The 21,626-nt window shown below is 34.3% G+C and overlaps 3 protein-coding genes across 3 annotated transcripts; 2 read left to right on the plus strand and 1 right to left on the minus strand.

Moving 5' to 3' along the window:
• Positions 1-1,699: 1,699 nt before the first annotated feature.
• LOC132117265 (uncharacterized) lies at positions 1,700-3,291 on the minus strand. Its single transcript, XM_059526436.1, has 6 exons — positions 3,241-3,291; positions 2,763-3,110; positions 2,323-2,676; positions 2,126-2,233; positions 2,007-2,041; positions 1,700-1,857 (listed from the first exon to the last, which is right to left on the minus strand). The coding sequence occupies exons 1-6, from the start codon at positions 3,278-3,280 to the stop codon at positions 1,738-1,740; spliced, it is 1,005 nt and encodes a 334-aa protein (XP_059382419.1). The 5' UTR covers positions 3,281-3,291; the 3' UTR covers positions 1,700-1,737.
• A 5,003-nt stretch (positions 3,292-8,294) lies between these two features.
• LOC132117287 (uncharacterized) lies at positions 8,295-10,174 on the plus strand. Its single transcript, XM_059526469.1, has 6 exons — positions 8,295-8,361; positions 8,450-8,806; positions 8,908-9,261; positions 9,386-9,490; positions 9,608-9,642; positions 9,985-10,174. Exons 1-6 carry the CDS (start codon positions 8,304-8,306, stop codon positions 10,045-10,047), a joined length of 972 nt encoding a protein of 323 aa, XP_059382452.1. The 5' UTR covers positions 8,295-8,303; the 3' UTR covers positions 10,048-10,174.
• Positions 10,175-15,138: 4,964 nt separating this feature from the next.
• LOC132117294 (uncharacterized) lies at positions 15,139-17,416 on the plus strand. Its single transcript, XM_059526482.1, has 6 exons — positions 15,139-15,211; positions 15,302-15,658; positions 15,760-16,113; positions 16,245-16,352; positions 16,493-16,527; positions 17,187-17,416. The coding sequence occupies exons 1-6, from the start codon at positions 15,166-15,168 to the stop codon at positions 17,310-17,312; spliced, it is 1,026 nt and encodes a 341-aa protein (XP_059382465.1). The 5' UTR covers positions 15,139-15,165; the 3' UTR covers positions 17,313-17,416.
• The last annotated feature ends 4,210 nt before the right edge of the window (positions 17,417-21,626 follow it).

Below are 21,626 nucleotides of genomic sequence, written 5' to 3' on the forward strand. Positions count from 1 at the left end.
CTGCTGCCGACTGCAAAGCAGACCGTACAGACTTATGTTTATGTCCTCAAGGTAGTTTTACTTTTACTGATTTTCCACCAGAGGGAGTTAATCTGCATCCTTTGTCCATCATACAGTACCTACTGTACTCACAGGTCTCTCAGGGCTGGCCATCATGCACTATTTGAGATTTGCTGCTATTTGAAAGGACCTGTTATTAAGTCAACTTGCAAACATGGAAAAATGCATACAGCAAAATTATTGTTATGTAATAGTTAGAATATTAAAAGGTCCAATTTAAAACAATCAAACAAAGTCATACATTTAAAAAAATAATAATAATATGTGAGTTAATTGTACATTAACCATTACCTTGTGCATAAACCAAAAACTCAGTCATCATCTTTTATATTTGCATGTAAAAAGACAGATCAATTAAAAAATAATTGCTGTACGCTTGTTATCTACAGTGTGTGAAATAAAAAAAAAGACAGAAAATTTTATTTTAAACCTTGATCTACATGGGTCAAAGGTCAAGATGAGCTATTTGTACAATCTGATACTGAATGAATTGCACATGGGAAATGCACATGCTTGTTATTAATTATTAATGTCATGTCATCTCTTTGTGAACAAGCATGTAATCAATTTCTAGATATTCTAGATTTACTATCTAATGAAGTCATTCTATTACATTACAAAAGCAGTATGACTAAAAAATTGTGTTTCAGTACCACGGACAGTGATCAAATGGGATTAAATTTATAATTTCATGTAGAATACGCTAATATTAGGACTTATAGGTTATCTGTAAAAAGAGCCCGAATGCAAATGAACATGTCTGTGGGGCTCTGAATGCGAACTCCTTTTGTGTACATGTTCTTCACAAAACAATGTGCAGAAACACAGCAGCCAAACTCTAAAAATTCACAGCGTTTTATTATAATGGTGTTATCATTATAATGGTATTGGCGTGACAGTCCAGTCATTTGTCCAGTCCAGCTTTGTAGTTTGACCGTAGTACTACAATGAAGAGCTTGACTAAAAACCAAATGCATTTTATATCAGGTAAATAATATATCCACGATATAAAACGGCTGAAATATTTTGAAATCACTTGTACCCTATCTGTTCGAAAAAATCCAGTCTCTGCCTGTGTCAAGTTTGAGTTTGGTAAAGTTTTAAATCCCTGCAGCCAAGATGCTCCTCTTTCGGTCTTGGATTATGGAAAGTGAAACATAAATCTATAGGGGTGGTTGGATTTATTCTCATACTTTAAAATATTTATTTGGAGCTCTTTCTTTTTTCAGATTCTTATTCACGGCTTTATCATAATAGGCTGCATATTAACTTATTGGGAGAAATCCGCAAGTTCTATGTGAAATCAGACATTTGAGCGCTCATATATAGTCAGAATGGCATAATCATAACAGCCCACGAATATTCGACTGCGCGATTGGTAGTCGAATCAGGCTCCTCGAATCGATTCGTCGACTATTTTGGTGTCACCCCTAATATATATATATATATATATATATATATATATATATATATATATATACATGCACGCACGCACGCACACACACACACACACACACACACACATACACACACACACACACACACACACACACACACACACACACACACACACACACACACACACACACACACTTACTTATTTCTCATTTAAATCCGGTGGAAATAGAAAATAGAAATAGAAACCTTTGAACACTTTTCAATTGCTAGCAAATTTATTTATATCTCACGTGTATATATTGGATTGTCTTGTAATATTCTTTCTGTGGGTCTTCTTGCGGTTGAGGGCTTTTGTTGAAAGCTCAAAGCTGCATAATTCAAAACATCTGCTTCATCAGCCTGACATAGAACAGTAATTATGAAATATTCAGTCTGATGGATTGCATGAGAACATATAATTTGTTGTAATATTTTGATTGTTAACAGTAATCAGATTTGTGTACTGCATTTGTTACTGCATAATATCAAGAAAAAAGCATTTAGCTTACCATCAACTGACCATGCTGAGTGTTATGCATCTCATCTTAAAGGAACAATATGAATTTGCATATATTATATATTCACTTATATTAAACACTGTATTAAAATTTAAGATTTGGTATGTTACCTTTTTGCTGGTACTTGTACAACTGTGCACCCATAATGATAATCACAATCACAGATAAAGTTGCTATAATCAATGCGACTGTAGTCCAGTGTGTCTGGAAGCATTTGTCTGTAGTAATGCGAATAAACAAAAAATATTTTCACAAATATATCCCAGACCTTTCAGGAAATTATTTTAATTGAAACTTAAATAAGCACCGGGTAAGTCAACTTTTCTTGCATCTCCAAACAGTATCTCTCCACATGCGGCCACAGCGCAGTAGTAAATCCCAGCATCAGAGAGACTGAGGTTCCTCTTGGGCAGGCTGTAGATACATTTGTGTGCAGTAGATTTCACATCAGATCTCCTCTCACATTGAGCGTTCCTGCGCTCCTGAGTGAATATAATTCCTGGAGGAGATTCTCCAGATTCACGTCTGAACCAGTAGACGTTGTGTTCTCCTGCACAGCTCTGAGTGAGGACAGTGCACTGCAGCGCCACTGCAGAGTCTTCTGGATGCACTGGATCTGTGGCAGGTGTCTGATGGTCAGACTGCATGTTCAGTTGTGCATCTAAAAAGAAAACATATAAATAATATTCAGTTGTTATTTAAAAAGAATATGGAACATGTAATAAAGCTTTTGATTGCTCATCTTACCTTTTACAATAAGATCAGTTCCATCTCCAAAAGTAAACTTAAAAAGATTTTTAATGCAATAGTATGTTGCAGTGTCCGATTCTTCTGTGTTTATGATGCTCAAATTAAAACTGCTATCATCTTTTACAAAAAAAAAGCGCTTATGTTGGTCAAAGTAATTTTCATATTGACCAGGTAAACCTTGATATGATGAAGCAATCGAAAGGGGCTTCTCTCCAGCTCTTTGTTTGACCCAAACAGCACTGTTTTTTGGCTCTTCTGGAAAAATACAGGTGAAATTAACACTGTCTCCAGCTTGAACAATCTTCAGATGATTTTGAGCCACAATGTCTGATTTATCTAAGCTGCCTGAATGAAATCAGCAGATAGGAACAGGTGAGAGGATACCATGTTTTTGCTTGCTTTTAAGAACAATCATTTAGCAAGTCAAAAACAAGTATGAATTTAGTCTAAAGTGTAACAAAATATAGTTACTTACACTTTGAAATGTTAACCATTAGGATGAAAAAAATAAGCATTTTGCAGAGCTGGCTACAAAGAGGCTGAAATGAAAATCTCTGCAATGAGAAAGAAGAGTGAGAGAACACATATCCAGATTTATAAATAGTAATAATAATAACATACTTTCAGGAAACTGTTAGTAAACTTCAAAACATCCATTACAGTGGTCCATTATTGTAGTTAAGCAGTTTGACATAGTAAAAAGCAAACCACTACTCTATCTAAAAAACAAAACTCTGTTTTAAAACTGTATACTTACAGGCATCAAGAAAGATCATGAGGTTGTGCCATTTAAATCATCAGACAGGTTTCGTGCCCCTCCTGGATGGTGAGACTGAAAGAGAGAAACACAAAGAGGTTTGCCTTTATATAGGCCACACTTCCCTATGCTAACGAACAACAACTTTAACATTATTCTAAGTGTGTGTGTGTGTGTGTGTACATAAACACCTACATAAAGACATACTGTACATTCTTAAGTACATATTTAAACCAAGGAAGTAGTAGAAACTAATGCCCCTAGAAAATTTGCTCTGAATTCACAAAATACATACAAAATAGGAACAATGCAATGAACGTTTTTTGTTTGTTTGTTTTGTTTTCTTCTGGTAATGCTTATGTTAAATAAATAATTAAATGATAATCATTTATTAGTTGAACATTTACTGTTAGATCTTCAATGCCAATTTTAACATAGTCCCTTCAGAAATAAATAAATTAATACTAAATAAAACCTTTTTAGAAAGCCTAGATGTCAATTTGAATAGCAACCTTCTGTGTAGCACTGCCGGCAGATCAAAAAGAAAATAACACCAATCTGATGAAAAGAGCTGTCTTGAAAATGGGTCTTGAGTGAAAGGTTGGGTTTGATCAAAGAGTTGGAAGGGAAGCTCAGTGTTGTGGTCAGAAAGATTGCTTATTGTTGCAAACCATTTTTTCTGTTGTTCTGGGAAGTTAACCTCAGCAAGTTTAAAAGGGACCAATGGCAGGCAGCCAAGCATGCTCAGTTTGCCAACTGATGCTCAGCCATAATGAATGTTGTTTTCGAAACACATCTGACCTATATGTGCTTTTTTGTGTACTTAAAGGGATTATGCATATTTGAATGATGGGAATGTTACTAGTGATACAACAGATTAAATAACAATTTTCTTTTTTTAATATAAGAAATATAAAGGCCCATTTTTTTTCAGGAACCCCAGAAAAATGGATGTATAAGACATAGGAGATTAGAGATAAAGCCATTTTACCACATCAGAGGTCTCTGCTAACTGATTTGATCTTTCGGTATGAAATCAAGAGACCATTTGAGCCACGTTCACCACAAACATCCACGAGCAACATCACAAAAAGAATGATAAAAGAATAGTGACTGGCTATGACTGATAAAGATTGTTGTAGCAAGTACTACCTAAAATCACAACTTCGTGCTTAAATAGAATCATCATTTTTCCATATAAGGAGAAGATACTAAACAGAGCTCCAGTCACAGACCACAGTGTATGACATCATTTCCTGTAGAGTGACTAACAAGAAGAAGCTGCTCAGTACTGCCTGAAAACTGCTGTGGTGAACATCAGCGGAGAAACTTCTTCACTGACATAATTGTAACCATATTTTATAATGTGTTAGAATGAAATAATAGAAATATTCATTTGGATGAATAAAAGACATTTTATCTAGACAAAAAAATTGTTTTCCAAAATACATGTGCAGTGCATATTTACCTAATCCACCTGTTATGTGTATGTGTGTGTGTGTGTATATATATATATATATATATATATATATATATACATACACACACACACACACGCAATATGTACAAGTTACAAATAAGAACTTAAGAGTGTTTGTTTGCACCTCTGTGCATATATTTGCAAGCACGAATTGCACCAACCACAGGACTGACCCACTGACATGTTTTCACACCTTCCTCTGAATCAAACCCACATATGCACCATTCTTTAACTAAAAAAATTACTTCCCTCCATTATAGGAGTCAAAAGTAACCCTTCCATGTGTACATTCTTGTCACAACTTACTCCTTAGTTTTAAGTCTAGCAGAAAAGAAACAGTGCCGTGTGAAACCGAAAGTGTTGGTCAAGGTCTTATATACTGTAATTGTTATTAAACCAAAACTGCAATAATACTTATCAGACTAAACTTTTACACCCTGAGAGCCAGCTTCACACCTTAGAACTGGGGTTGGGCCTGCTGATGTACTTGAGGAGAGAACATGTGTACTTATACTGTCTGCAACCATCCCTCAGATACACACAATGGACCTGGCCAAGTCTTAGACTGACAAAAACATTATTTAATTTAGAGATATGATTACTAAGAACATCCTACATTTATTCTGTTACATATATCTGAAAATGTGACGTCGGTGAAATGCTTCTATGACATTTAGCTTCAGGCAACTGGCACAAAATAAACTGATTGCTCCTGAGCAAAAAGTCACATAGTGACTAAAGTGGAAAAAAAAGTGAAAAAAGGTGAAGAAGAAAAGAAAACCTACAAACTATGCTATGAAAACATAAATCGACAAAGTACATAAATGAAATAAGTATTGGATTAGTATGATCACAAACTTTATTTGAAACAACAATAATGTATAAAATAATTATAATCACATTAATATCTTTTACATATTCAAAGTTTTAGAAATGTGTTTTAAGGATATTGTAGATTGCCCTTTTATACAAATTTAGGAAAAATGGCAGTGAGCATTGAGCCTTTCCATTTGCAATAACATGCATTTGACCAGCAGATGTCTTCAGTGTGCATGTTTCTAATCAGTGTGCAAAGTAAATGATTTTGAAGTTTTTTTGAATGAAGAAGCTATATTTTTCCCTTAGCAGTGGGAATATTAAATAATATTGCAAATTAAAGTAATCAATTGTTGGATTCAATAATAAGCTTGAGGTATGCCAAACAACTCATGAAAATGAGAGGAAGAGAGAGAGAGAGAGAGAGAGAGAGAGAGAGAGAGAGAGAGAGAGAGAGAGAGTGAACAGGTGTCTGTGGGAACTCCCAACCCCCTTTGTGACCAAAATGGTAAATAACATGGTAAATAAAATGGAAAATAAGTCAATACCACGACTTAGGTGCCCTTGAGCAAGGCATCGAACCCCCAACTGCTCCCCGGGCGCCGCAGCATAAATGGCTGCCCACTGCTCCGGGTGTGTGTTCACAGTGTGTGTGTGTGTTCACTGCTCTGTGTGTGTGCATTTCGGATGGGTTAAATGCAGAGCACAAATTCTGAGTATGGGTCACCATACTTGGCTGAATGTCACTTCACTTCACTTCACTAAATACTATTTCCATATTCTTTTTTGGAATTAATCCATAAAAACCTGATGGTATTGATATCAACAAATTTTAAACAAACAAACACATCAGGACTTATTTGCATGAAAAGCAGAATATTAAAATGTATATAAAATATTATAATATTTATCAAAAAATTATCAATAAATAGCCATAGTGAATGAAGGGGAATTATCATACATAATTTTTATGGTTATGCTTATTTATGAAAAATTATATATCCTGAGTGACAAAACAAAGATATTTGTGAATATTAAAAAATAAGTTATATTTGTGACGAATGTCACAAATAAAGTGCAAGTATTGCAAGTATACTTTAGGTACACTAAATATTTTATCGTTTTATATCTTTTCATAAATTTGTCTATATTAATTGCTGTTTGGCTTTACACTGTGTTTGATCCCAAATGGAACATTTCTGGATGTGTTGTAGCTGTTAAATTAGCATCTTGATGTTAATTTTATTTATCATGATTCCCTATAGGCTTTACATGAATCAGTTCACACTGTAACAGGCCACACACTTCTACTACTCAGCTGATATGCCCATTTTGCGATTATTGTCCAGTCAGAAATGGTGTTTTACTTTACTGGCACTCCTGAACAGTTATTTGCAGTGTGTTTTAAGATACTGTTGTGTTTGATAATAAAGTAAAATACTCGCTCTGCATTGAAGCCAAATTCAGTTTTGTGTCAAATCCTTGAATGTTCCAACAGACTATTGTTGATACTTTCTTTTGAGATGTTAATAAAATAATTATAAGAGTATTTAATAAAAACTGCATCATGCAAAACTAAACCATACAAAACTTAAATTATGCTATAATACTGTAAGTCATACTGAGCTCACTAAATGTATCTAATTGGAAGATGACATTATTGATTAGCTGACATTATTATTACAGACCATACTGGTGTCACATTTATGTTGTGTTTTATTTTAGATTTCCATGTGTTTCTGTTCTGCCTTCCTGTGACCTAGTTTTCCAGTATTCCCCGATTAGTTCATTAGTTCACCACCTGTGTTGATTAATCGTCTCATTAGTTCCCTTTGTTTGGTTAATTCTTATAAGCCCTCAGTTCTCCCTTAGTCTTTGTCCGTTCTCTGTCATGTTTAGTTGTGTTATCACTGTCTCCTGGTTCCTGTGTTTATTGAAGTATTCCATGTTTGAATCGCACTCTTGATTCTTCAGTCTCATTCCTGGTCTGTAAAGATACTCTAAGAAAATTGTTCTGCCCCTTTTTAAAACAACCAGTCAAACTTCAAAGTGTCAGTGTTTGATCTTTGACCACTGCCATGTATAAAAGAGGAAGCAGCCTAAAATGTGACATACTACCAAATTGACATATACATCTGAACCAGGGCTCTTCTTTTAAATCTGAGCTTAGTACATGTACCGTATTAATATCTATACTGGATCCGTTTTACTTCTGTGAGCCTCATCAAATTAAGATCTTTCTATTAAGGTTGTAAGTAATCCATTAAAACATTTTACCAAATTAATGATAGCAAAACTATGTAGGCTATACCTGTATTTTTTATTCTTACTGTGTTTTTGATGTTGTTGTTTAAAAAAAAAATTAATCTAAGATTTGGATGTTAACAGGGTCAGTATTTTTAAATTGTTAGCGATTTTGTCCATTTATATAATTTTTTGCTTCTGACTTTTTTATACACGTTTATTTCTCTTTTAGATTAAGAACATGTGCGACAAAATGAAGTTCAGAGTTTTGTCTACCTTTTTTCTCCTCACATTTGCAAGTATGTTTAAACTTGTGTTTTAACTGAACATTTTATTTCATATTTCTGTTTGTTACCATTTTGTCTTATTTTTATTTTTTGTTCTCAGGTGGAACATGGGAAAATGATAATTTTATTCACCAGGATTCTTTGCTAGTTGCTGAACTTGGAAGTGTTGTGATTATACCCTGCTCTCATTCAAACGACTATATAAATACTGTTTTATGGTATAAACATTCTGTTGGAAAGAAACCACTTCTCATAGCGTATTCAGAACATGGCTCTGGAAGCGTTACATATCAAAATGGCTTTGACAATCCAAACCGATACTTTATCAGAACAGAAACTGACTCTTTTAATTTGACCATCAAACACTTGGAAGAATATGATTTTGCAACCTACTATTGTGGTGTGAGTTTCTTGAACATAATTAAATTTGGAGAAGGCACGATTCTTCTTCGTAAAGGTGAGTTTATGACTAAATCCGAGCTTCACCCACAATCTGACTGCACATATGTGTGTGTTGTATGTTTGTAATGTATTTACAGAATGTTACATTTCTTTCAGAGAGTGATGAAATGAGAAGGACCACTGTTCTCCAGCAGCCTGTATCTAACAGACTTCATTCAGGAGATTCAGTGACTCTGCAGTGTTCAGTCATCAGTCAGATCTGTGCAGGAGAATACAGCGTCTACTGGTTCAGACATTTATCAGGACATTCTGATCCAGGAATCATTTACACCCATGTTAACAGCAGTGATCAGTGCATGGAGAGATCAGAGAGTGCCTCTTCTACCCAGAGCTGTGTCTACAGTCTCTCTCAGACTGAACTCACACCAACTGATGCTGGAGTTTATTACTGTGCTGTTGCCACATGTGGGAAGATACACTTAGGAAATGGAACTAAGTTGATTATTGAAGGTTTTATTTGATTTGCTATAATAATTTTTTTAGTACCGCAATGTCTTCGGTCATAAGTTGAATGTTATGTATTTTATGTATTTATTGTAGTACATGGAACCTCACATCTATGTGACTATTTCAGCTTTCACCTGGAATCCAATTACTTTAGTCCTGGCAACACTGAACATCGTGACCATGAGTGTGATTGTAACGCTTCTGATAATGATTCAAAAGATCCACATCAGAGGTATGCTTCTTAGTCTGTACTGTGTATCAACTTCTTTTTAGCTTCATCTTTCCACAGAGCCACATACAGTACTTCATCATATTTTCTAATCATAAATGTTGATTTCTTTATATTAAGGTGCCTTGAATCATCCCAGAAATCCATGGAAGCAGGTAATTACTTTTTCTTTCTAACAAATTTAAATAAACAGTATGTGATTAAAATACAAATATTATAAAACTGCCTCTACTGTACACAAGGTTAGAATTAAATTTTAACTATGTAATACAAAATTACTTCAGCTTCCAAGTAGTTGAAGTATTAAACAAAGTACCAAAGTAAAAATGGGTTTAGGCTTGGATTACATTAAGATATCAAATTCAGTAACTGTTTTTTCCCCCCCAGAATTAACATTGATTGAAGTGACTGAATTAACTTTTGACTTGTACAGCAGATTTGTAGCATAATAAAAAAATTTAGATTTTATTTCCTATATTTGTATTTTCCCTGGGCAGATCGTGGATATTGATAACTTACACCAAGAGGATACACAAGTCATTTATACGACCTCATCATGATCTAATTGAGAGTAATGATGGCTTTAACATCTCTGCAGTACAACTGCTCTCCAGGAACAGGATTGGACACCTGTGCCTTGCCTATGGGGACAAAATGTCTCCACAAACATCCAAAATCCTTGTCCTTGTGGGTAATTTTTTTGGTCGCTATGAGGAAAACAGCTTATAAATTATTTTAAAAAAGAAAGTTTTGTGTGAGGGGGATAGAAAATACAGTTTGTAGTTTAAAAACAATTACATCTATGGAATATGCCCATAAACATGGAGACCCAGTGTGTGTGTTTAATTTCGTTGCATAAGATTTGGCAAGCTTACTTGTTTTTATAAGTTATGTGTGTTACAATGAGACTCTGAGTGCTAACATTTTAGTTATATTTTTTTGCTCACCACAGATTATCTATAAAATAAGCATTATCCAATTCATTCATATCAAATAGATTTTTGTAATTCTCATAGTATTAACTAGTTTAACGTTGTTTAGGCTAGGCATACATTTCTATGTCAAAGAGAAGAATTACTTCTCAAGGTGAACTTCTACAGTCTTTTATGCATATTAGCCCTTCTCATCTCTTCCACCAGGCTCAGGTTGATTCCATATCAATGGTCTGTTCTATTAATTAATTGTTTCTCCTGTTTGAGTTTGGTATCATTTTATGTCTTTTTGTGATTGTGTACAATCATCTAATTATCGCAGCTGAAGAGTATATTATAATACAGATTTAAGAACCACACTTATGTTGGTGGAGTTTTTTTTCTAATTGTCTTTTTGAGGATCTGAATAAGGTGTGATTCTTGGGTAAATTATGTAAAAGTTTTGTGGTTTATTTCCTGGAGTTGAGGATCTCTTTGTTTTGGTCTGGGTGTTCAAAGGAAACAATAATACAATTAAAATTAACTGGGAATCACTGGTAACTGGAAACTCTCTAAAAGGTTGAGATTTTTTGAGTATTTGACACCATTTGTATCGATCATTTGAGAATTTATTTATCTCAATCTCATTCAAAAACTGGCACAATACAGTCAACTTGAAAAATCAATAAAATTAAATTAACATTGGAGTCAAAATCTATTAAATAATCTAAAAGACATTTTACACCAGTACAAGAAAAAAAAGTTACATAATCAGGAAACCATCACCCACTGGACCGGCACTGGGTTTGTAGGTGTTCCTTATACAATGCATATTGCTGTTTTATCCCATTTATTGGAATGTTTTTTAATCATTTTTGTTAATATATATATATATATATATATATACACAAACATACAAACCTTATTCCCAAAAAGTTGGGACACTGTACAAATTGAGAGTAAAAAAGGAATGGCATAATTTACAAAACTCATAAACTTATATTTTGTTCACAACAGAATATAAATAGCATATCAAATGTTAAAAGTGAGACATTTTGTAATGCCATGCCAAATATTGGTTCATTTTGGATTTCATGAGAGCTACACATTGCTAAAAAGTTGGGACAGGTAGCAATAAGAGGCCGTAAATGTTAAATGTACATATAAGGAACAGCTGGAGGACCAATTTGCAACTAATTAGGTCAACTGGCAACATGATTGGGTATAAAAAGAGCCTCTCACAGTGGAAGTGTATCTCAGAAGTCAAGATGGGCAAAGGATCAACAATTCCCCCAAAGCTGCAGCGAAAAATAGTGGAGCTATATCAGAAAGGAGTTTCTTAGATAACAATTGCAAAGAGTATGAAGTTATCATCATCTACAGTGCATAATATTATCCAAAGATTTAGAGAATCTGGAACAATCTCTGTGCATAAGGGTCAAGGCCAGAAAACCATACTGGATGCCCGTGATCTTCTGGGCCTGAGACGGCCCTGCATCACATACAGGAATGCTACTGTAATGGAAATCACAACATGGGCTCAGGGATACTTCCAGAAAACATTATCCTGAGGCGTTTTCTCTGGGCCAGGGCTCATTTAAAATGGACTGTGGCAAAGTAGAAAACTGTTCTGTGGTCAGACAAATCAAAATTTGAAGTTCTTTTTGGAAAACTGGGACGCCATGTCATCCGGAAAAAGAGGACAAGGACATCCCAAGTTGTTATCAGCACTCAGTTCAGAAGCCTGCATCTCTGATGGTATGAGGTCGCATTAGTGCATCTGGCATGGGCAGCTTACACATCTGGAAAGGCACCATCAATGCTGAAAGATATATCCAAGTTCTAGAACAACATATGCTCCCATCCAGACGTCATCTTTTTCAGGGAAGACCTTGCATTTTCCAACATGACAATGCCAGACCACATACTGCATCAATTACAGCATCATAGCTGCGTAGAAGAAGGATCCGGGTACTGAAATGGCCAGCCTAGAGTCCAGATCTTTCACCCATAAAAAACATTTGGCGCATCATAGAGGAAGATGTGACAAAGAAGACCTAATTTCGTTGATCAACTAGAAGCCTGTATTAGTCAAGAATGGGACAACATTCCTATTCCTAAACAGCTTGTCTCCTCAGTCCCCAGACGTTTGCAGACTGTTAAAGAAGAGGGGATGCCACACAGTGTTTAACATGGCCTTTTTTGAGATGTGTTGATGCCATGAAATTTAAAATCAACTTATTTTTCCATTAAAATTATACATTTTCTCAGTTTAAACATTTGATATGTCATCTATGTTGTATTCTGAATAAAATATTGAAATTTGAAACTTCCACATCATTGCATTCAGTTTTTATTCACAATTTGTACAGTGTCCCAACTTTTTTGGAATCGGGTTTGTATGTCTATATATATATATATCTATATCTATATATATATATATATATATAGATATATATATATAGATATAGATATATATATATATATATATTTTTTTTTTTGACAGACATAATGCAAAAATAAATAAATAAATAAATGCCTAAAAAAAAAAAAACAACTGAACATGGTAAATGGTGAAAAGTCTCGAGATACATGTAAGTTGTTAGAGTGGGACATATTTTCAGTATTTTATTTGTTAAATTTTTAAGCTTTTGTCACACCCAATTACTGTTCTGTGTGTTTTGTTTTGTTTGCCTTGTGTCCCATGTACCTTTTGATCTAGTTTTCCCTGATGTTTTCCTATGCCCATATTTGGTCTTCCTCTTCCTGTTCCCTGATTGTGTTCTATTTGATTCCAGGTGTGTCTCGTTTTTCCCAGATTGAGTTGTGTATTTAAGGATTGTTGTTTAACGTTTTTGCCATTTGCTGTTTTATGTCATTCCTTGTTTGGCCTCCTGTGCACCCTTAGTTGTGGTTTTGTAAATGTTTATTCTATTACTTGTGTCATATGTTACTGTAATGCTATCTCCACTGGTCTAAGTGTATATTAAGAGGAAGGCATGAAAATGGCAGCAAAAATATAAAATCAACTTATATATATTAATTTATTATAGCAATTATATGCAGGTTTGTGTGACTTTAGAGCCCCCTACATTTAAGTGAGTGGAATTCATTGTCATCAATTGTTGTCACAATCATTGATACTTTCACAAGGAGAGTAAGCCACAAACACTCATTGCCAAAAGAAGCTGGCTGTTCACTTAGTGATGTTAACAGAAACTTGAGTGGAAGGAAAAAGTGTGGAAGAAAAAGATGCACAACCAACTGAGAGAACCGCAGCCTTTTGAGGATTGTCAAGCAAAATCTATTCAAGAAATTGAGTGAACTTCACAAGGAATGGACTGAGGCTGAGTACAGAAGTGTCAAGGGATTTGGCTACAGTTGTCATATTCCTCTTGTTAAGCCACTCCTGAACCACAGACAACGTCAGAGGTGTCTTACCTGGGCTAAGGAGAAGAAGAAACTGAACTGTTACCCAATGGTCCAAAGTCCTCTTTTCAGATGAGAGCAAGTTTTGTATTTTATTTGAAAAGGTCCTAGCTGGAGGAAGGGTGGGGAAGCTCAAAGATGCTGATTTCATTTTCTAGCAGGATTTAGCACCTGCCCACACTGCCAAAAGCACCAAAATTTGATTAAATGACCATGGTGTGTTTGACTGGCCAGCAAATAAGAAACAAGAGGAAAATGAGAAACGAGATCTAAAAATGCAAATGAGCTAAAAGCCACTGTCAAAGAAACCTGGGCTTCCAGACCACCTCAGCAGAGCCACAAACTGATCACATCCATGCCACGCCGAACTGAGACCGTAATTAAAGCAAAAGGAACCCCTAGCAAGTATTGAGCACATGTACAGTAAATTAACATACTTTCCAGAAGGCCAACAATTCACTGAAAAAACTTTTGGTCTTATGGAGTATTGTAATTCTTTTAGATGAATTGTTGTTTTTGTTAAATGTAATACAAAATAATCACAATTAAAAGAACCAAAGACTAAAACCACTTCAGTCTGTGTGCATTGAATTTGTTTAATACACAAGTTTCACAATTTGATTTGAATTACTGAAATAAATGAACTTTTTTACAACATTTAAAAATTCTAATTTATTGAGATGCACCTGTAGATAGTGTTTGGTCACCAGCTCTGCTAGTAAATATCCACATCTGTAAAGGAAATTTCGTTCTGCCCCTTTTTCTAAAACGACCAGTCAAACATCAGCATGTCAGTGTTTGATCTTTGAACATTGCCCTATATAAAAGAGGAAGCAGCCTAAAATAAGACATACTACTACGAAATTGACACTTTCATCCACATAACCAGGGCCCTTTAGTTCTCTTATATATTTAAATTGTATTTTATGACAGTCACCTGAGCTGAATATACTGGATCTGTTTTACTTCTGTGAGCATCAATCGTTATTGCAGGACTAAATCAAATTAGAATCTTTATCATAACACTGTGAGTAATTTCTTTAAACATTCAGGGACTTTACTAAATTAATAATACCGAAATATATATTTTTTTATATTCTTAGGCTATATTGTGTTCTTTTATTAACAAAATTAGGTTAATGAGGGTTTTCTATTTATTTATTTATTTATTTTATCTTAGTAAAGTACTTGGGTTTGGATGTTAACAGTGTCAGTATGTTTCCATTTTTAGAGATTTAAAAATATTTAATTTCATACATTTAAACACATTTGCATGTTGGAGACTTCTCTATACTTTTGTGTTTATTTCTCTTTTAGATTAAGAACAGGTGCTAAACAATGAAGTTCAGAGTTTTGTCAACCCTTTTTCTCCTCACATTTGCAAGTATGTTTAAACTTGTGTTTTAACTGAACATTTTATTTCATATTTCTGTTTGTTACCATTTTGTCTTATTTTTTTATTTTTTGTTCTCAGGTGGAACATGGGAAAATGATAATTTTATTCACCAGGATTCTTTGCTAGTTGCTGAACTTGGAAGTGTTGTGATTATACCCTGCTCTCATTCAAACGACTATATAAATACTGTTTTATGGTATAAACATTCTGTTGGAAAGAAACCACTTCTCATAGCGTATTCAGAACATGGCTCTGGAAGCGTTACATATCAAAATGGCTTTGACAATCCAAACCGATACTTTATCAGAACAGAAACTGACTCTTTTAATTTGACCATCAAACACTTGGAAGAATATGATTTTGCAACCTACTATTGTGGTGTGAGTTTCTTGAACATAATTAAATTTGGAGAAGGCACGATTCTTCTTCGTAAAGGTGAGTTTATGACTAAATCCGAGCTTCACCCACAATCTGACTGCACATATGTGTGTGTTGTATGTTTGTAATGTATTTACAGAATGTTACATTTCTTTCAGAGAGTGATGAAATGAGAAGGACCACTGTTCTCCAGCAGCCTGTATCTAACAGACTTCATTCAGGAGATTCAGTGACTCTGCAGTGTTCAGTCATCAGTCAGATCTGTGCAGGAGAATACAGCGTCTACTGGTTCAGACATTTATCAGGACATTCTGATCCAGGAATCATTTACACCCATGATAACAGCAGTGATCAGTGCATGGAGAGATCAGAGAGTGCCTCTTCTACCCAGAGCTGTGTCTACAGTCTCTCTCAGACTGAACTCACACCAACTGATGCTGGAGTTTATTACTGTGCTGTTGCCACATGTGGGAAGATACACTTGGGAAATGGAACTAAGTTGATTATTGAAGGTACAGATATGGTTTTTATAAAGAACATATGGTACTACACTATCTTCAGTCGACAGATTGATCAAATCTTTCTTTATATTTATGTTTGTACATGAACTCCTAAATCTATGTAATCATTTCAACTTCTTCAGCTTTCACTTTCAGGAATCCAGTTGTTTTAACCCTGTTCACAATCAGTCTAATAGCCGTTATTGTGAACATATTTCTGGTGAGACAGATTCACAAGATGCACAAAAAAGGTGAATATATTACAATATGTTTATAACAAAATTAAGTAAGGTTCTAATATTAAACATTTAAATAAATAAATAAATAAATTAATTAATTAATTCAGATCAGTAAAATTAATGTTTAATTATTTTGTTATTATTATCCAAAGAAACTTCAAAACAACCCAGAAATCAAAGGAATCAGGTAATCCTTTTATATTGTATTTGCCCTGTAAATTATAGAGAAAGAAAATTAGTTCAAATGTTGTTTTCACAAAGTGTTTTCACAAAACTATTTAATTCACATTTTGTCTTCTTCATATTAATCAACAAATAACCTATTCTTTCATACATGTCAGTTCAAAGATTTGAGGTCAGTAAGATTTGTAATGTTTTTAAAGAAGTCTCTTATGTTCACCAAGGCTACAGTTATTTGATCAAAAATACAGTAAAAACATGAAATATATAAAAAATATTTAACAATTTAAAATGTATTTAAATCAAAAATAATTGTTTTCTATGTTTTAAAATGTAATTTATTCCTTTGATTGCAAAAACAAATTTTCAGCCTCCAGTCTACAATGTTAAATGATCATTCAGAAATAATTTGAGTTAAAAAGAGACACATTTATTTTATTTATTTATTTATGCAAGATTGTTGTCGTTATGCATTCCTTTATTGTCCTGATGTTTCATTGCTGGATACAATTAATAACTTCTTAAAATTCTTTACTCAAAATGTTAACTTGTAGTGCTGGTATTTTTATTAAAAGCAGCATGCATTACACTACTGTTGTGGATTTAATTTAATGCTTAAGTTAAAAGTACAATTATGTTATTTGTTCTTTTTTTTTCCTTCTGCAGACTGAGGAAACAGATGCCTTAAATTATGTAGCCTTGAGTCTTTCCAAAAAGCCTACAACCTCAAAAAGATCTTCAAGGAAAACCAACCAAGAAGAAACTGTTTATTCATCGATTACAGTGCAATAGTTTAGATAATTATACTAATGCTAAAAAACTGATTGACTTATTTCTCCACTGAACTGGGTGTTATCTGTATCTTTATACTGTTAACGGGGGTCATATAAGCGCCTTATAGGTTAAAATGAATGGAGACTATATCGAGATAGTTTCCATTAATTTTAACCAATAAGAAATGGATTGCAGCTTTTATGACTTTGCATTGTAATACAAGAGGGTGCCAGGAAAAATCTCTCAACTTGCAGCAGGCTTTTTCTTCCAAACAGAGATCACAGGTCTGCACTCGTTCAAATTTTACGTGTACGCCCTCAAACTTTCTCCTGTGTACTTGCGAAAAAGTGCTTGTTGTAACAGGTATTTATCAAAGAATAGTATTTAGTGAAACACAACCCTTATAAAAAGAATTGATGTATTATTTGATTGGTAATGCATTTGCAGTCCGTGCGTTTCACTTCTCAAGATAAATTTTGTGTAGTGAATTCATCAAGCGCAACATTGAACGGAGTAGGACTACCTTAGAAAAAACGAAATCCCTTTTTGTTATTACTGGTGGGAATGTTAAAATATTTTAAGCATTTTTTGCTATATGTATATGTATGATATTTAAGCCCAGTTATCATTTACTTGAGGAAACAGTGCTGAAAATGAAATGGGACATGTGATGCGTTTCCATGTTTTCCTTTTTCTTTAGTGTGTAATGTAGATGTTTATGCATGTATAAGATCTCCAAAGTTACACAGCTAAGCTTAAAGTCTCCCAGAAAAGGATTTTTTATTTATTTTTAACGCAAAATGCTTCAATCTGATTCTCCCTTTATCTATGTCACTATGTGGAAATATTTGCATAATGCTGCCCAAATGCACATGCAAAAAAAGAAGTTGTGGTTTCACAGTAGTGTTGTTGCCACCATTTCATGAAGATACGAGTATCATCCACTTTCCACTTTTTTGAAGATTAAAGGGTATGCAACCCAAAAAATGAGAATTAGCCCATGCACCTCAAGGCATACTAGGTGTGTATAACTTTTTTCTTTCAGACAAATCCAGTCAGAGTTATATAAAAAATTTCCTTGCTCTTCTAATCTTTATAATGGTCTGTTGAACAAAAACACCTGCCCATACCATTATAAAGCTTGGAATAGACAGGACAATATTTAACATAACTGACTGGATTCGTCTGAAAGAAGAAAGGCATATTCACCTAGGATGCCTTCACAATCTGCTTAATATCCATTATTGTTAATATATTACTGGTGAGACTGATGCACAAGATGCATAAAAAAGGTAAATATAACCTAATATAGCCAAGGTTTAAGGCAATAGGAAATTAGGTTAGACAAATGCGCGTTCTATCACTGCATAATTCAGTTTATTAAAATGCATTTAAAATAATCACAAAATTCGTGATATGGGGTAGAAATGTATATATTTATATCATTTCATAAAGTTAATGAGTATTAAGTGAAGACTAAAGTTTTTTTCCACCAAAAAGCAGCATGATTACAAATGTGATAGGCCTGATTTTATACAGCAGTTCAATAAACAAGATTTTAATATCAAGACGCTTACGTTTTAGACACAATATTGATTGTTTTCGCACTATTTCGCCAACAAATATAATTTCAATTTCCATCTCTAAGCAACATGATGTTGTTTCCATTAATGAATCCACCGTTTAAATTATTCGATTCAGTCGCAATGACTCACTTATTAACATTGACTTGCTGCCAACTACTGACATTTTTATTTTCACATTTAAAGTATCTGTTCTTTTTTATAATTTCAAATATCACTATTCATATTTTTTATGTAAAAAATGTGAAAAGAGTATTAATGCATTTTTTAACTGCAGGTTAAATACATCAATGTCCTTCATTAAACATGTGTAAATGCATCTAAATATCCCTTGTAATGCAGCTATTGTGTTTTCTCTGCATTGCAAAGATTAATTTGGTCAAAAATAGTGATTTCATTTGCAGGGGCGCTGCTGGCCAAATGGGTGCCCTAAACAGGATTGTATTGTTGTGCCACCTTCCTCAAATATCATGACAAAAATTATAAATAAAAAAGTAAATAAATAAATTGTATTATTTACCAATTATAATGTGGCTCTCGACATTTCTAGACATTTCTCGATATGTGCATCGAGGATCAATCACTTTGCAGTTATAGCAGTTTTCAGATGGCTTCCTCTGACAGTCATATTCAAGTCATCTGGTCTTCTCGCCACCACCAACTGAATGATATAAATAACACAAAAAGGGGTGTTAATATAAACAATCTTAACTTGTTCAAAATATATTTCCAGTGTCCCGTTGGAAAAGACCGAAATCAACTCTTTAAAAATGGGTCTCTTAAATGCACGTTCTATATCAAACAAGGCTTTTATTTTGAATGATTTGAGTCGCTGGACTTTTTGTTTATTACTGAAACTTGGTTGAATCCTGATGATTGGATGGCTTTGGGTGAGTTGACACCGCACTGGGCTGTGACTTTTTGAACTCTTTTCGGACTGCAGGACGAGGACGGGGTGTTGCCACTGTTTTCCGTGACTCTTTTAAATGTAGACTACTATCCACACAAACCTATACAAGTTTTGAGGTACAGACAGGGGCGCTGGACTGGGGGTAAAACCAGTACTGATTACCAGGGCCCCAAAGGAAGAGAGGGCCCTTGAAAAGTCTGGAATATATATTTTCAAGGGTAGGGGGGCCCATTAGGACTGCCTATGCATAGGGTCCGGGATCTTGTGCAGCACCCCTGGGTACAGTTACTAAAGATTGATATATTTTTTCTGTGCTTTGGTATATGGACCACCCAAACTGAATAAGGATTTCATCCAGCAATTTTCTGATTTTCTCTCTAGTTTGGTGTTTTGCTGTGATAAACGTTTGGTCTGCAAACTGCAAACCTAATTTCAGAGTTTTATCTATCTCATGTTACAGACAAAGTCTTTGGAGAGGACACTGAAGTGCAGGTTGAGGTTTTTACTAAGTTATGTACTTTTGCTTTAGATTCTGATGCCCCTCTTAAACTAAAGAAACACAAGGGAACCGCTCAACCTTGGCTAAATAATGTAACTCACACTATTAGACAAGAATGTAGAAAGCTGAACAGAAGTGAAAGAGAGATAAGCTTAAAATTTTGTCTGAGATGTAAAAAAATTATTTGGCTAACTATCAGAAAGTAGTAAAGGAGGAAAACAATGAAAATTTCCTCTACGTTAATTTCAGATAATGCAAATACCAAATGCAAGTACCAAAAGTATATGTATGATACAATTGATTCCATTTTAAATCCCCTAAGGAATATTATGAGAGAAGCCACACAAGAGACTTGTGAAGAATTTGTATTGTTTTTTACTCAGAAAATTGAGAAGATCAGAAGTTAAATTGTACCTAAACATTCCTGTTCATCAATTAATCCTGCGCTATCTAACATCTTTTCTAATTCTGAACCAGTTTCATCAGCACAGCTGGCAGATATTGTCTCTAAATTCAACAGAGGTAGCTGCAGACTGGATGTTCTACCTACTCTACCTAATCTTTTTAAAGATGTTTTTTCTACTGTGAGTTCTAGTCCAACAGCTATAATTAACAGTTATTTGATGAGTGGAGTAGTACCTAACAGTTACAAACATGCAATTCTTCATCCCTTGTTAAAAAACCCCTAATTTGAATCATATAGTCTTTAACAACTATAGGCCAAATTCTAAATTTCTAAATTGCCACTTGTTTCCAAAATTTTAGAGAAAGTGGTTTATTCACAGTTATATTCATATCTGAATATTCATGATATTTTAGATACATTCCAGTCGGGCTTTAGGACCTGTCACAGCACAAAATCTGCACTGCTCATGGTTACTAATGATATATTATTATCGCTGGACTCTGGATCACTATGTTGTTCTGGTTTTGTCGGATCTGAGTGCTGCCTTCAATATGATAGACCATGAAATTCTTCTTAATCATCTGGAGTGTTGGGTTGGTGTGCAGGGTATAGCTCTACAGTGGTTTGCATCATATTTAAAAGACAGGACAGTTGCTGTGAATCTGGGAGACTTCTCTTCCACATTGTCCCCTTTAGTTTGTGGTGTCTCTCAGGGGTGGATTTTGGGACCATTGGTGTTTTTTCTTTACATGCTTCCTCTATGCACTATTATTCGGAAGTATAGTATTTCATATCACTGTTATGCAGACGATCTCGAGTTTTACTTTCCTGTGATCTTAGATAAAACCTGTTCGCTGGACAAAGCATGTTACAGTGACATTAAACTCTGGCTATCTAGCAACTTTCTCCAATCAAATGAGTAAAACTAAGGTTT

Source organism: Carassius carassius, chromosome 3 (assembly GCF_963082965.1).
Source record: "Carassius carassius chromosome 3, fCarCar2.1, whole genome shotgun sequence".
Lineage (NCBI taxonomy): Eukaryota > Metazoa > Chordata > Actinopteri > Cypriniformes > Cyprinidae > Carassius > Carassius carassius.